The following is a 15,667-nucleotide window of genomic DNA, read 5'->3' on the forward strand; positions in this document are numbered from 1 at the left end:
TTTTACTAATCAAATAAATGCAGCCTTGATGAACATTCAGAAACCGTAAAAATCATTTGAACGGTCATTTAACAACTTAACTACCATCCAAATGACCTCATACGAGCCCTTAAGCAAGCCCCTCAAGGTGAAAACAAATACAAGTAATGTTGAACAATGTGCTCATTCAGCGCTTCACAGACTATGAGAAAGCACAGGAGATCTCAAGAGTATCGGTGATTTGCTGATAGCATAAATATGTTTGAAGACACAATCGCTCACAGAGTGCACAAGGCTATCTAATTGGCAATTACAGTAACCCGAGACACTTGTCTCCAACGTGTCTAGATTTAAAGAAACACATAAAACAGAGGAACGATGCTCGCTCTTGGCTAGAAAGCACTTTCTTTTATGAGGCGAGTGATTAGGGATTCTGTTCACCTGCGGCTGCTCCTGCAGCTCTCACAATCGAAGGAAAAAACGACCGCTGAGATTCCCACCGCTGCCGTTACCAGCAGAACTGCAAGCTCAGCCCTCAAGCAGCAAGAGCAAATCAAATATGTGGGCATTATCATCGTGGGAGAATCTGTCCCTAATCAAATAACCAGCAATACTGCTACACGCCAGCCCCTTGTTTTGTTTGCAGTGCTACAACAGATGCAAACAGATTTCAAGTGAAGGAGTCTGTGTCTGGCACAAGAGACGGATCTGGCACTGTGCGCCATCAGAAAAGGCCTGGCTGCCTTGGAAACAGAGAAGAAGGCGACCCAAAGGAGGAAAGCACTCAAGAAGGGGGCGGGAGGCAGAGGGAAAAAAGGTGGAGTGTTGTATGAAGAGAGAGAGGAAAGAGAGAGCCAGAGGCAGAGTGAAAACACATTGGAGCCTAGAGTGAGAGTTACTGAATGAGGCAGAGCAAGTCCGGCCTCGACTCTGAGGCGTTCTTCACACTCCAGCACTCGCCTCGTTCATTCACAAAACAAACGCAGGAAGGAAGCCGAGAGAGATATCCGCACCACATAACAGGAGGCAGTGCAGCAACGGAGCGCTGCGACCAGGCATGCAAGGAGGAGGTTAACCGCAAGTGCTGTCCCCGAGCGAGAGCAGCAAGGCGCACATCCTCCACAGCGCCACAGATGCCACAGACTCCCTCATCCTTGAGTGGAGAGCAAAGGGCTCCTGCCGAAGGGGGTCCCGACAGATGTGGCGGTCCCTGCGTGGGGCCCTCAGGTGTCTGGGGGTGAAGGTGTGCCGCAGGAGCGCTCTGCTGGTCATCCTGCTGTGGTTGGCCTCGTGGCTCTTCCTCAACGGCCTGGTGTTCGTGCACAGGAACATGTTCTCTGACTTCTGCACTGACGACAAGAGCAAAGAGATCCTTCAGAGGGTGGTAAGACTACTTTTGCGTCTACTACTGGATGTAACTTGATGAGAGCAAATAAAAAAGTATTCGTTTACATTTGTTTAACGTGAAAATTAAGGGAAGACATTAGAGGTGAACAAGGCAACTACTTTAACCAATAGTGATCAACATACTTTTCTCAGTTGATTCTGAATTACATTTTCTGTAATTTTATGTTTAGATATGCCAGTGAGGCTTTATTTGATCAACTACGCACTAATTTGCATACACTTCCAGAATCTGAACAGTGGATAAAACCAAGTTCAAAAAATTTGTTTTGTTGACATTTAGAAAAGGATTTTACAGAGAGTGGAAATTTATAAAAATGTATTCAAAACATTAATAAAAACTATCATAGTATCTTAATTTTACCCAAATAACACTGGAATGATATATGATCCTCTGTAAAAACCTTCTGAATATTAATAGGGATATAACTAAGTTTGCTGTATGTAAATGCTTCTGAAGTAAACTCACAAGATTTTAAATCAGCTATTATAATTAGACACAATGTAATAAACATTTAAATGTGTTTTCGGTTGCTTTATTTTCACCAGTCTTTGCACTAGAAGCAAAATAGATTTAAATCTATTAAATCTAGTGCATGAAAAACTTTTGCTTGAAACTTCAAACGTCCTACAGAACTTTTACAATGGATTAATTGGCTCATTTTTCTAAATATAATTCAATACAATCAGCTGTCATGTCGCAGTTGTAACGATACCTCAGGGGACTTTGATGAATCTTCCACAAAAGGCACACACAGAATTTCCAGGGATTACTCAGTGGAGCATTGAATCATGGGTGCCAGCAGGAACGCACCTCCATTAAAGGCTTAAGCTTTGTTCCTCTGGGGAAAACCTAAAGCTCTTTTAGAGCCACTGGATTATGTGATGTCAAGTGAGTGCTGAAAGAACATTTTGTTTGTTGTCACATTGGGAGCCGCAAATTCCTGGTGGCCTTTAAACGGGGATTGAAATATGATTACTGGTGTCAATTAATGGGAAAGTTTTTGCACGCAAACTCTCATTACTAAAAGGGAATGTGTTGGCAGGAGAGTATTCACCAAATGTATTAATAACATTTGCGCTAAAATGTTTAACTTTTTTTTTTAAATGTAAATACAAATTTTGACTTTCTACAACATTTCTTGTGTAATTAAATTTTACCTGATGTTTTTTTTTTTGACAGAGTAATTTGAAAAAAAAAAACCACGTGGTTTTAAAGTAAATATTACATCAAATTTTATGTGTATGACACACACACACACACATTTTAAATTTCATTTTAAATCATACTTTTGTGGTAATGTCTGACTGATGCAGTCTTTTTAACAAATATGCTGAGTGAATTATAGTTTTTGCTCCTGTAATATCTAAGATCAGGAGACGAAAGTCATCTAATTCTTAATATTTAAGCAGGCTAAGATAAATATTATACTGAATTCAACAGCTGTAAGCCGATGGAATACAAATGATGACTAGGTACAGATACTAACTATGAGGTGCATGTCATTTTGGCAAGAGGATGTGCAAATAACAGACTGGCTGCTTTAATTGTTGGGTTGTAGTCAATCTGAAATTCTCAGGGATGTTTAGTGAGAACACTTTAGTTCAGGTTTCACAATTCAAGGCTCTACAGAGAGTTATGGACAATGAGTTAATTCCACACATTTTTTTTTTTACATTTTTTTATTTATTTAATCATTTTATTTTGTGTGATTTTCTTTAAATAGCTGATAACCCTGCTCTTTGCTAAAACATAACTGTCAAAAAAGTAAAAAAAAAAAAAGTGTAAAAGGTCAAATATAGAAGAATGAAGATCGCACACATCAAGATGTACGCATCCGAAGGCATGTTTACGGTTTATCCCGGACGTGTGCTCTTCTTCTTAGTACTTACAATAATTATTATTATTATTATTTTTTATTATTATTATTATGTACCTTTTGGCTCTTATTACTGAATAATATACAAAAATAAACATTTATTTTTGCTAATTTTTAAAGTATATTCCTATCTCTCGTATTAATTCTGTATCATCCATTATTTTACAAGGGGAAAAAAGCAATCATTTATAGGATGGCAAAATGTTGTTTACATGCATTAATTTAGCAGATGTATCCCGAGTTTTTACTTATAGTAATGCGCCTTACCCATCATTCAGTACATCTCCAAAACACTAAAGCCTACTCCTCAGTTGATGAATTGTAAAAACATTCTGATAATCTGCCAAACAGTTAGCTTTTCTAAGGGCTTCAGCATTGCAATAAACAGCGCAGAGTGGTGGATGTTCACACAATAAACTGTTTATAGTTTCTGGCAGCATGTGGCTGAGAAGCTTTGGGCAGATACTCTTTGAACTATACGAGACCTTTTTTTAATCAGCGGTACCATCTGTCACCTGTGCAACCAGGCCTGTGTATTATAGAACTGTTGGCATGAGTGGTGTTTTAGTGGCGCTCTGCTGCAGGCTCTCGAGTCGGTTTCATGCTTTGTTTATACTCTCATGTGAAGGTTAAGCTCAGATGGTCTTCCATGCGGTGGGTAGACATGGTCCACTGACTTGATGGACTTCAGATCATTGTATTGTAGTAGGTTTAATGCTTCAGATGTATCATTTTGATAGTTTCAAGATATTAAATTGTATTGGTTGGAGAGACCAAATAGTCATTTACAAATACACAGCCATATACTGTATTTAAGGGCTACAAAAATCTCTTCTGCTCACCAAGCCTGCATGTATTTGACCACAAATACAGTAAAAACAGTAATATCGTAAAATATTATTACGATTTAAAATATCTGTTTTCTATGTGAATATATAATACAATGTAATTTATTTCTGTGATGCGCAGCTGTATTTTCAGCATTATTCCTCCAGTCTTCAGTGTCACATGATCTTCAGAAATCAGAATAATATGATGATTTACTGCTCGAGAAACTTGAAAACAGTCGTGCTGCTTCATATTTTTGTAAAAACCGTGACACATTTTATTTAAATTTTTTTCTTTCAGGATTCTTCGATTAGTTCAAAAGAACAACATTTATTAGAATTTCACTTTTGATCAATTTAATGCATCCTTGTGGAATAAAAATATTTAAACGTATTCAAAATATATCTGGCTCCAAACTTTTATACAGCAGTATCTACTATAAAAACACCAACTGATAAAAAAGGCTCGGAAAAGTTTTACTAGAAATATGATTTGAACATGTAATTTGAGCATAATTTATTTGCAGATCCCAGCTAATTTAATATTTTGCATACAATAAAATGTAATGTTTTTAAATTGAGCTTTTTGGGGCCACTGTATGTGGTTATTTGCATACAAGAGCATACCAGCGGACAATAGGCCCTTTTCTCATTTTGTATCCCAGTTTTAGTGAGTTTCTTGTAAAGTGAAAATGATGGAGTGACCCAGAGCAGCCTATGCAGGCATTCTTGGCATGCCGGGACTGGCCAGCGCTCAGGCCAGATGGCAATAGAAATAGACTGCTATTCTCTGGGGTCTGCTGTTTAATCATTACCTTACAGTTACCTCAGAAGCATAAAGAAAATATTGTTTTCCTCTAATTTCATGTGCTCACTCAGCACTGGAGTTGTACTTTCTTACTGGTGCGACTCACAAGAGTTTTCTGCTCTCTGGATATAGCTCAGTATGTTCCCTCCTTCAATATGCAAGTGTGGGTTTTCTGTTTTTTCACCAGCTGAAACATATGTGTGTGTGAAAAATGGAAGAGCAATTGCTTAGTAACAGCACACCTCTCCTGAACAATACACACGGGTTGAAGTATCATTCATGTCTGTCGCACAAGCTGTGCAGGATGAGTTAGCAAGAGGGTTTAATGCTGTACAAATCACCAACTCTAAGTATAAGCTAAAGTATAAGTGATGCTTAATGCAAACAGTGCTAAATATGTAACTATCAACAGCCTGACAGGATAAACGATGCACATTTTCACTGAGACCAAACTAAAAGTATGCATATATGTCATTAAGCCAAAAATATTCACTGGTTGTAGATTTTTCCATGACAACTAAAAGTCATTATTACTTAAATATGTTAAGATTATGATGTTTATTCAGTCAGTGCAACCAAACTTTAACAAATAAATGAATAAATGAATAATGTTAAAAATCACTATTTTGAATATGTCTGTAGATAGTTTAATATATTCTGATTAAAGCATTTAAGCATCAGACATGATGAGCCAAGCCAGCCAAAAGAACATTTGACTAACATTCCAAATTAGTTGTTTAAAAAGTTATTTTTTTTTATGTTTTTTATTTTTGTAATATTCAAAAAAAAAAAAAATGTTGGAACATTCTTTTGAATGTTCCCTGAACATTCTGAAACTAGTAACACTAAACATTTTTTTTTTTTTACTAATGCTTTGAAGATGATTAAAGACCAGCCCAGACCAGAAAACATTTGTTGATCATTTTGAGAGTTCAGAGAACTGTCAAATCCAGCACTTAATCTTGTACTGAAGGGAAAAAAAGATCAGTTTTTGTGATCTTAACCACTAGATAACAAACACAGCCATGATTTACAACAGTCGAGTCACTTTCTCCCAGCCGATTCTCACTCCTCAGTTTTCCCTGCCTACACACATTCATTTGTCAAATTTCTAAACACAGTGAGTCTGCTTTCTGTACTGAACACGCAAACATACAGTGGATTTGGGCCTCACAGTGGGAAAGTTTACATGCAAACAGGAGCTGTTGTCCCATCTGAAGCAAAATCTGGAAATTAAAACATATGTGGGGAATTTAGCTGTCACTAAAAATGTAGCTCCTCTTAAAAAGATCAACCTAGAACAGAAGCCGCGGAGTGAGCACAGAGCACAACATGCGTGTTTGGCCCACATAAACACCGTGAGAGGCCCAAAAGAGGGTCTGTAGGGAGGAAGCTCTTTCTATGTTTAGACTCAGTCGAGCTGATAACAGACCTCTGAGATTCAAGAGTGTTGTCATGGTAAAGCGACCAACTGGGAGTAATTCAGGTAATTACTGATGCTGGCTATTATTATTACTCACTCACTCACACTGTCAGATATAATATGCCTCTTTGGAGAGAAAAGTGCACAGTAATTTCAATCAGTATGGTCTGTGATTGTTTTCAGTTCATGATCACAATCAGAATTTGGAAAATGCAAAATTCACTTTCAAAAGTACACATGATGTGAATTTAATACACTCTTGTTAAAGAAATATTTCACCAAAACATGAAAATTTTATGTACTCGCCCTCAGGCCTCAGGATTTAGGTGAGTTTATTTATTCATTAGAGCAGTCAGAATGAGAGTCCAAAGAGCAGATAAAAACATCACAACAATCCACTCCAGTCCATCAAGTAACATCTTATGATGCCAAAATCTGCATGTTTGTAAGAAGCAAATCCATCATTGAGACATTTTTAACTTCAAACCCGTTGCTTCCAGCTAAAATATGAGGTGGTTTCTGGATGGTTTTACTTTGATTCGGTTTGATCGAGATAAATTTAAAACTCAGAAAGCTGTTGGTGGAGGGCTTTGCATTGCATCCCATTGGGGTTAGACAATAAAGTTTTTTTGAATTTCAATTTGAATTTGAATATGAGTCCTCTACTCTACTAATAACACATCCACATGATGTTGGCATAGTGACAGTCACTAACATTGTCTTCAGAAAATGCAAAAATCTAGTGTTATTACTGCCATTTTTAGCCAAGTTTATACAAATGTGTGATTATATTTTGTGTTGGGGGACAAGCAAGTAATGGGAGAGCATCCATAAAACCATTATGACTGATAATGATAAGGAAAATATTTCGATTACATTCTAAATCCAGTGCAGATACTGTAGGAGCCGGACTGAGTGCAGATAACAGCTGTTTACTTTGGAAGGTGACAGAGGACGATTTGCGGTGTAAGCTCTGTGGAAAACAACTGTGAGCAAACTGCAGCAACAACCAGTAATTAGCTCATTTTTCATGAGAGGATCAGAGTGGAAAATGCAAGCGCAAAAGCAGGGCTGTTTTAACAATATGCATAAAATAATTATTAGACTGTTTTGCAAGATTAAATGTGTGAATTTACTGCATGCAAGTAAAATATGCTGACAGGTGGCATTGGTGCCATATCTCCACATAGGCACATAATCAATAAATGTGATATGAGATGGAATTAAAAACTGAGACTTATACTTGACTTCCTAGAAATAAAAATAATGAACGATGAATAATGAAAAGTTTTTATATGCATATTAAATGCTTTCATGTTTCAAATAAATTTAATCAATATAATTTTAACCTGCACTTATTAAAATGTCATATTAAATTGTATTTTATTCAATATTTTTTTATTAACAGTTACAGTAAAAATAGTAATATTGTGAAATATGATTATGATTTTCAGTTTTTATATATATTTAAAATGTAATATATTAATTTGATGTAAAGCTGAATTTTCTGCAGCATTACTCCAGTATTCAGTGTCAGAAATCATAATAATATGCTGATTTCCTGCTCAAGAAGCATTTCTGATTATTATCAATGTTGAAAACTATGGAAGCCCATTCCCGCCACTGCATAAAAATAAAAAATGTTATTTGTGACTTTTTATGTCATAATTCGGACCTTTTTTTCTAAATTGTGTGATTTAAACTTGCAATTGCAACTTTTTTTCTCAGAATTGCAATATAAACTCGCAATTGTGAGAAATAAAGTCAGAATTGCGAGATATAAACTCATAATTGCGAGTAATAAAGTCATAATTGCGAGATATAAACTCATAATTGCGAGAAATAAAGTCAGAGTTGCGAGATATAAACTCATAATTGCGAGTAATAAAGTCATAATTGCGAGATATAAACTCATAATTGCGAGAAATAAAGTCAGAATTGCGAGATATAAACTCATAATTGCTAAAAAATAAAGTCAGAATTGCAAGATATAAACTCATAATTGCGAGTAATAAAGTCAGAATTGCGAGATATAAACTCATAATTGCGAGAAATAAAGTCAGAATTGCGAGATATAAACTCATAATTGCGAGAAATAAAGTCAGAGTTGCGAGATATAAACTCATAATTGCGAGTAATAAAGTCATAATTGCGAGATACAAACTCATAATTGCGAGAAATAAAGTCAGAGTTGCGAGATATAAACTCATAATTGCGAGTAATAAAGTCAGAATTGCGAGATATAAACTCATAATTGCGAGAAATAAAGTCAGAATTGCGAGATATAAACTCGTTACTGCAAGAAATAATATCAGAATCATGAGTGACTTTATAATATGCAATTCTGGCTTGTGAGTTTATATCTTGCAATTGTGAAAAGCAAAAAACATCATACATATATGATGGCTTGGTGTTTTGACAATGGTGTTTAAATCACTGCTGATAGAAGCCGACACACAATCACTGTGCACATTTCACTTCTAATGGGAAAACTGTCTTTGTTTCAGTGTGCTGAGTATCAGCAGGGAGTTCTGACCGGTGACCTCTGTGAGGACCTCTGTGTGGCCAGTCGTGTGGAATACAAACGCTGCCTCTATTATGAGAATGGCAAGAAGGTCATGGCCGCCAGCTGGCGTGGGGTGCCTATCGTTCTCAAGTCAAAGCTGGAGAACTTCTCCTCCTATGAGGCTTTAGCTCTGCTGGAGTACCAGGATGCAGCGGGAGGAGCGGGAGGCGAGGAGGAGCTCTCGCCGCTGGATGTCGTCTTCTACGCCACGCTAGAGATCAAGAACTCTCTGGGTTTGGAGACAGGAACTAATTTGACGTTACCCCGGTTGTGGGGCCAGAAGCTGAAGGAGAACGAGCGGACATACTCGCGAGCGGAGCTGGCCTCGCTCTGGGCTCTCCTTCAGCAGGAGGAGTACACCTTCCTCAGGGTCCTGCAGGATTTAACCCAACATGTGGCCAAGATCCTGGGCTCCTGTGGTCACTTTTACGCCGTGGAGTACTTGGCGGCTGGACACGCGTGGGACCAGTACATATTCTCGTTGGATGAGCTGATGCTGAGCTCCTCTCCAAACCCCTGGAGCGGACAGGAGAAGATTATAAACGCAAGAGACATGGTGCCACGAGTGGCTCTGAGCTTTCTAGAGATGGTGGAGCATTTTGAGAACGACTTTTCCCACAGTTTACACCTCTGTGACATCAAACCAGAGAACTTTGCCATCAGAAAGGACCTGACGGTGAGTAAAGACTTTACAGCAGAGATTCTTTAGGGTTTATGAAGGTAAATTTAAGACTTTTTTTATATCTTTTTAGGACCATGTAAAACAATTGTGGTCTTAATTTTGAAGGGATCACAATGCATCAACATATTCTCTAAATGTAAATGTCTAGGGAGCAACAATGAGTTGTATTAGAAACATTTAAAAGTCTAAAAAAAATAGATTTAAAAAAAAAAAAAACTTTAGTGGAGAAAAAAAAGCTTGAGGCTTGAATAGCTCTGTTTCCAAACGTTTTGATCACGCAAAAAAAGTGTTTGTTTTCCAATGCAAATGTTTAAAGATTCTTCAATCAAGATATATTTACTTGAGAAACAAAATGACACAAGATCAGAAGTCTTGTTTTCTGAGAAACTGAACAAAATGAACTGCGTTTATGATTAAAACACCAACAAACATCAATGGCATCAAAATGTAATCATCAATCAATTTGTAAGCATAAACTTACTTAATTTTTTTTATTTAGAAAACAAGATTTAAGGATTTTTAGATATTTGTATTTGAAAACAAGATGAAAATACTGAGGAAGAGTATAACAATTTATGACTTTTGAAAGCCTTAAATTACAGAAGGACAATTTGAGACTTTTTAAGACCCGCAGAAACCCTGCAACAGGCACATTAGGTATAAACTTATCATAATTACCAAGAAACACATGCGTTTTTGCTAGAATTTGTGAAACTTGTTATAGGCATCATTGCTGTTCATCTCTCATTTGCTTAAAGTCGAGCATTTCTTAACTTTTCGGCACCTTAACCAGTTGGTTAAACAGTGCTGATAGTCATGAAAATAAGGGCATTCAGGAGTGGATCTACCTTACAAATGATCCGCCATATCATTTTATTTAATCAGAAAACTATGAGAAAGTAAATGCAAGTGGTTTACTGTTCACTGCAGTGTGACTGTAGTTAAATGAAAGGATCCAAATCTAATTAAAACATTAAAGAAACATACATATTCAACAATGTTTCTTTCAGGTATTGGATTAGATTATTATGGTAATAATTAGATTATTGTTCTTAAATTATTCTGCAGTCTTTATTATAGTCAAGTATTTGTAGACTTAGATACAATCATTGAGCAAATAATTCTTGGCAAATTGCGAAATACACTTCAAGTGAGATCAATTACATTTTCCAATGATTTCCTTATGAATCTGCTGCCTGGGGCTTGTTATGGTCCAAATATTCCAGGTTATTGGAATTATTCCGGGTTATTATCCAGGTAATTATTATGATGGTAATTAATTATTAATAAAAATATTTCATAATAACAATGATTATTATGGATTATGATGTTTTATCATGTTAATTATCATAACATGGAGTTCTTCAAACACAAGCCTTTTTTTGCACAAGTTATTATGCAAGCAAGATAAAATGTAATGTGAACTAAAATATTTATTCAGATCCTTTGGATTCACATGAGTCAACATTGGATGAAAGGTTAATATTTAGAGTCTGTAGATCTATACATCAAAAGATATTTGTGTTCCAGCGGAGCCGATGAGATTGAGATAAAGGAGGGTTTCATGGGTGTTTTCACCATACTGTAAACAACACCTGACATCATGCAGCTTGTTGCTATGACTACAATCAATCAATGCCAGATCAATGCGCAGCATAAATATTATGTGTTTAAAATTATTCGGAAGATTTCTGTGAGTTCGTATTGGCTGTGTAAACACTTTGGACATATCACTGACTGACCTGTCCGGTTTATGTAGAAGGATATGTTAATTTCAATCACAAATTCTTATTAATATTCAGATAAAACAAAAAGTTCAGCATGAGGCAACAGAAGAACAGCTTTGTCAATGCCTACTGCCTCTTATTTGTCTAAGAGCATAAATTATAAATCATACATTTAATTATACAAATGATTTTATCTAATCTTGATTATTAATTTAGTATTTGATTTTTTACAATGTAAGCAGGAACATCTGATATATACAAAAGAGCTTGTCAATTTGTCAGAAAATTGTCATTTATTTGATTAGTGCCCTAGAAATAATGCACTATATGAAATATTCTTTTTTCTACAACTTCTATTTTTTTTCTAGGTTTCAATTCGATTTTCAATACCAGGTTATTTATGGGAACCCCGCAGTGCGTATATAAATATATATTTTATATTTATGATTATTATTTTGTTTATCACTGGTCAGGTGGTGGCTATAGATGTGGACATGGCTTTTTTTGAGCCCAAAATGAGAGACATACTTGAGCAGAACTGCACCAGTGACAATGACTGCAACTTCTTCGACTGCATTTCCAAGTGCGATAAAGCTAAAAATAGATGTGGGCCGAAACGCAAAAACAGTAACCTTCAGGTGAGTGAGACATTCATTATTCTGAATCCAGTGTTTACTGCAATTTTTTAATTTGCATCTTATTCCTCTAGACATTCAATAATCCAATGGAGTATGTGGTTAGGAATTATATATGTGTTAAGGTGCTGAAAGTGAAAAGAAAATAACTTTGTTTTGGAAAAATGTCACAAAGGAATACCAGTAAAATAGCCGGAGGACACAATCATTCTTCAGCAGTAAACACTGCCAAGGAAAATGCACGGAATGTTAATAGTTCATGATAACGCTGAAGGGAATCAGATAGCACCATCATTACTGCTCCTAAACACAATGGGGGTGCACAGGGTCGAATAAAGGAAGCTCCTTATATTAAGGGCGAGTAACAGATCATCATCAGCTGTGGCTACGGTCAGCCGCAACAGGCTACAGCTCATTTGAGACTAGCTACATTTGCACAAGATGTTTGTGTAATAAATCTATATAAAAAATTAAGCTGTATTCAAACTGCAAGCCGACAATTCCAGTTTTCAAATTGTGAGGTGTGAGGTTGTTCACATGACTTTTTAAAAACATTGCGCATATCAGAGGTTTCTAGAGGCGTATGTGAGTAACACCCTACCCTGGCATGTTCAGCAGCGGCAATCTTAGTTTTATTGTTTCAGATTTAACATTTTCAAAACTAAAATTACATTAAGAATAAAGATTAAGCTCACTGAGATAAAATGACAAAAATTGTGACTATACCAATTAAGTTATACTGGGGGGGAAAAGAAGGGAAATGTAAACAGTCATGTAAAACCCATAAATATCTGATTTATTACCAAATAAATGAGAACTTCAGATCAGAAACTGATTTTATAAAATTCAAAGCTTTTAGCAAAAAACTACAGAATTTTATTGCCATCACAGAAAGAAAAAAATATATAAAAAGATAATTGAGTCTTTTTATCCCACAATTTTACATACAATTCTGAGTTTATATCTTGCAATTCTGAGAAGAAAGTCACAATTGTGAGATATAAACCATATATATATATATATATAAACAAAATAAAAGATTCTGTGGTGGAAATAAGCTTCCATAAAAACAGATCTGTGTCACATTAGGAGTTACAAAAATACTATTTCCAGTGAAATTACTCGAGACAGAGGACCATAAACAGAGTATCATGTAACTATTTTTATGAAAGTTGAAAATATTGTTTAATTGCTACTTTTTAACTCAAAATTATTTTTCTTGCAGTTCTGATACCTCAAAAATTGATATAAATTCTGAGGAAAAATCTGAATTGTGAAATAAAGTCGCAATTACCTTTTAAATTTTACCTCACTTTAGAGAGAGAGAGAGAAAAAAGTTCAAACATACTGTATAACATCGGTGAGCAAAGTTACAAAAATACTATTTGCAATGAAGTTACTACAGGTAGAAGACAATAAATACTGTTTTCCAGAATGCCGCCACTATTACCAGTAAATGCAGGTTTAATTTTCCCATAAGATACTTTGCCGCAGTCACGCAACGTCTTTCATCTGTTCGTTGGGGTTTGTTGCTAGTCAACACCTGCTGTCAGTGCCAGCTCCCCTTAAGGAGAACAAGTTAACAGACGAGCTGGACGCATGAAGCCAAGTCCAGCTCCGGGCCACAGGTGGCTGAGACAGAGCCCATCTCTCCGTTCCCGATCACTTAACGCAACCCTTGGTGACCTCTACCTTCCCATTGTATGGTCTGCCATTAAGAACAATGAGGGCTTTGTAATGTTCAGGCCGTTGGGTCAAGGAGACCATCGCTCTCAAACGGCATGCATAGCAAATATGGCTGATGATTGCTCTGGAGATGATGAAACGAGACCAGGATGGCGCTAATGGCTGCTTCCCTCATCCATACCCATGCTTTTCCCTTTGGGGTCGATAGCTGTCATGCTTCTCTCTTTCTGTCTCTCCGCAGGTGATCTGTGAGAAGATCTTCAGGCCTTGGTTTTCTCCCACGCTGCTCGGTGCTAAAGCAGGGCTCCCCCTGCAGGTGGCGCTGCAGCGGGCCGTGCAGGAGTGCGCTGAGATAGACGGCGGGGAGGACGCCCAGCGCACATGGGCCGCGAGAGAACAGCTAAAGGATCTGCTCGTGGAGCTCATTCAGAAGGACACGGGAAACCAGGGTGAAGGCCAGGAACATAAGATGAGACGCGTCCATACGGCACTTCATTTCTAAACGAACTCTCGAAAAGGCTACGAAAGAACAAACCCAGTCATGTGCAATTCTTGAGAACATCTCAGATGACTATTACAGTCGTGATTATGGTTTTCCAACAGTCAGATACATTCAAAATGTCTTTTAACCCTCTGGTGCTGTTCGGTCATTTTGAAAATTTTAAAATTATTTTTTTTTTACTTCATCTGAATGGTACAAAACTTGGTTTTGGCACTTGCTATGAGAACACACAAAAATCATGGACATGATTCGAGAAGGATAAATGGTTCTGAAAACAAAATATTTCTTATAAAATTTAAAATAGCATTTTTGTGCGTTTTTAATAATGATAAACTTCTTTATTTTTATTTTTGTTTTATTTTTTCAAGTTTCAAGTGGTTTATTTAAAAAGAGACCAAATGTAATCTGTGCTCCAAAGCATTCAAAACTGGAAATTTAATTTTCAAGTCTATGCTCAAAAAGTGGCTAATAAAAAATGAATGGATAGTAACTATTCCATAGATATAATTTAGTACCATGAAATCCGCTTCAAAATACAAAATATTACATAAAACATTATCAAACGAAAATATAGTTCATTAATTTCATTGGGGACAATAAATTAATTAATAAATTAATAAAATTAGAGCATCACCAGAAGGTTAGTTCAGCTAAAAAATAAGATCCATATACATTTTAACTCTCATGTTGTTCTAAACCTGTATGACTTTTTGTGACTATTGTTTTTTTTACTTTTTTTTTTTTTCGTGTTCCATAGAAGGAAAAAATCCATACAGGTTTGTTATTTTTGGGTAAACTATCCCTTTAAAGGTGCAGATATGTCTCTTACCATTAACTATACTGATTATTATATTAGCATCCACACCAATGTGAAATAAGATTGTTTCACACTGCGCTTTGTCATCTGCCCCTTGAAATACTCAAGTTTTTTTTAAAGCAGGAGGGATTCTGATTGGCCGTCAATGTATTTTTCATTCATCAGTTGAAAAAATATATATATTTAAAGTGATCCCAACAATATTGTTCCACTATATTGTAATAGTTGAGTGAAAATTTTGAATGATTTTTAAAACTATATGTTTATTGTTATAGTTATAGTCATCGTCCTTGGTGTGAAGGAACTTGAGAATAAAAGTGAGGTCACAATTACCATTGTTCAGTAAATTTTTGCTGGCAAAATCTAATCATTTCAACAGGAATCCACATGATTGGGAATTTCGAATAAGAGTGAAATATTCCCCAAGCAGCTTTTGCAACAGGTTCAAGTTGGTCGTGCTGAAATTTTCTCTGTGTGCTGCTTCATACCTCTCTACACTACTGACAACAGACTATGGACATTTTTCCAGTGAAATTTCTCTAATGTGGCTTTTACAAAAAAAAAAAACTGTCTACCTGTGATTTTTTATTAACATTTCAATAAACCATGGCTCAGGCACAATCCTTCTGTTTGGTTTCTTACCCACAGCTGCACGCCGTCACGGCACATTATAGTCTGTTTGCATATCAACTCATGACCGAAAGCTCAAAGATCAAACCAACATTTGGTTC

At 36.2% G+C, this 15,667-nt stretch overlaps 1 protein-coding gene across 1 annotated transcript; it reads left to right on the plus strand.

Annotated features, from left to right (window-relative positions):
• The first annotated feature begins 283 nt into the window (after positions 1-283).
• Positions 284-15,007, plus strand: LOC132124170 (divergent protein kinase domain 1C-like). Its single transcript, XM_059535055.1, has 4 exons — positions 284-1,363; positions 8,829-9,563; positions 11,770-11,934; positions 13,859-15,007. The coding sequence occupies exons 1-4, from the start codon at positions 1,178-1,180 to the stop codon at positions 14,117-14,119; spliced, it is 1,347 nt and encodes a 448-aa protein (XP_059391038.1). The 5' UTR covers positions 284-1,177; the 3' UTR covers positions 14,120-15,007.
• The last annotated feature ends 660 nt before the right edge of the window (positions 15,008-15,667 follow it).

The sequence above is a fragment of the Carassius carassius genome, chromosome 42, assembly GCF_963082965.1.
Source record: "Carassius carassius chromosome 42, fCarCar2.1, whole genome shotgun sequence".
Taxonomy (NCBI): domain Eukaryota; kingdom Metazoa; phylum Chordata; class Actinopteri; order Cypriniformes; family Cyprinidae; genus Carassius; species Carassius carassius.

Coding starts and splice junctions, on each gene's coding strand:
- LOC132124170 (XM_059535055.1), top strand. CDS start 1,178: ATGTGGCGGTCCCTGCGTGGGGCCCTCAGGTGTCTGGGGGTGAAGGTG. Junction 9,564..11,769: donor CCATCAGAAAGGACCTGACG/GTGAGTAAAGAC, acceptor ATCACTGGTCAG/GTGGTGGCTATAGATGTGGA. Junction 11,935..13,858: donor GCAAAAACAGTAACCTTCAG/GTGAGTGAGACA, acceptor GTCTCTCCGCAG/GTGATCTGTGAGAAGATCTT.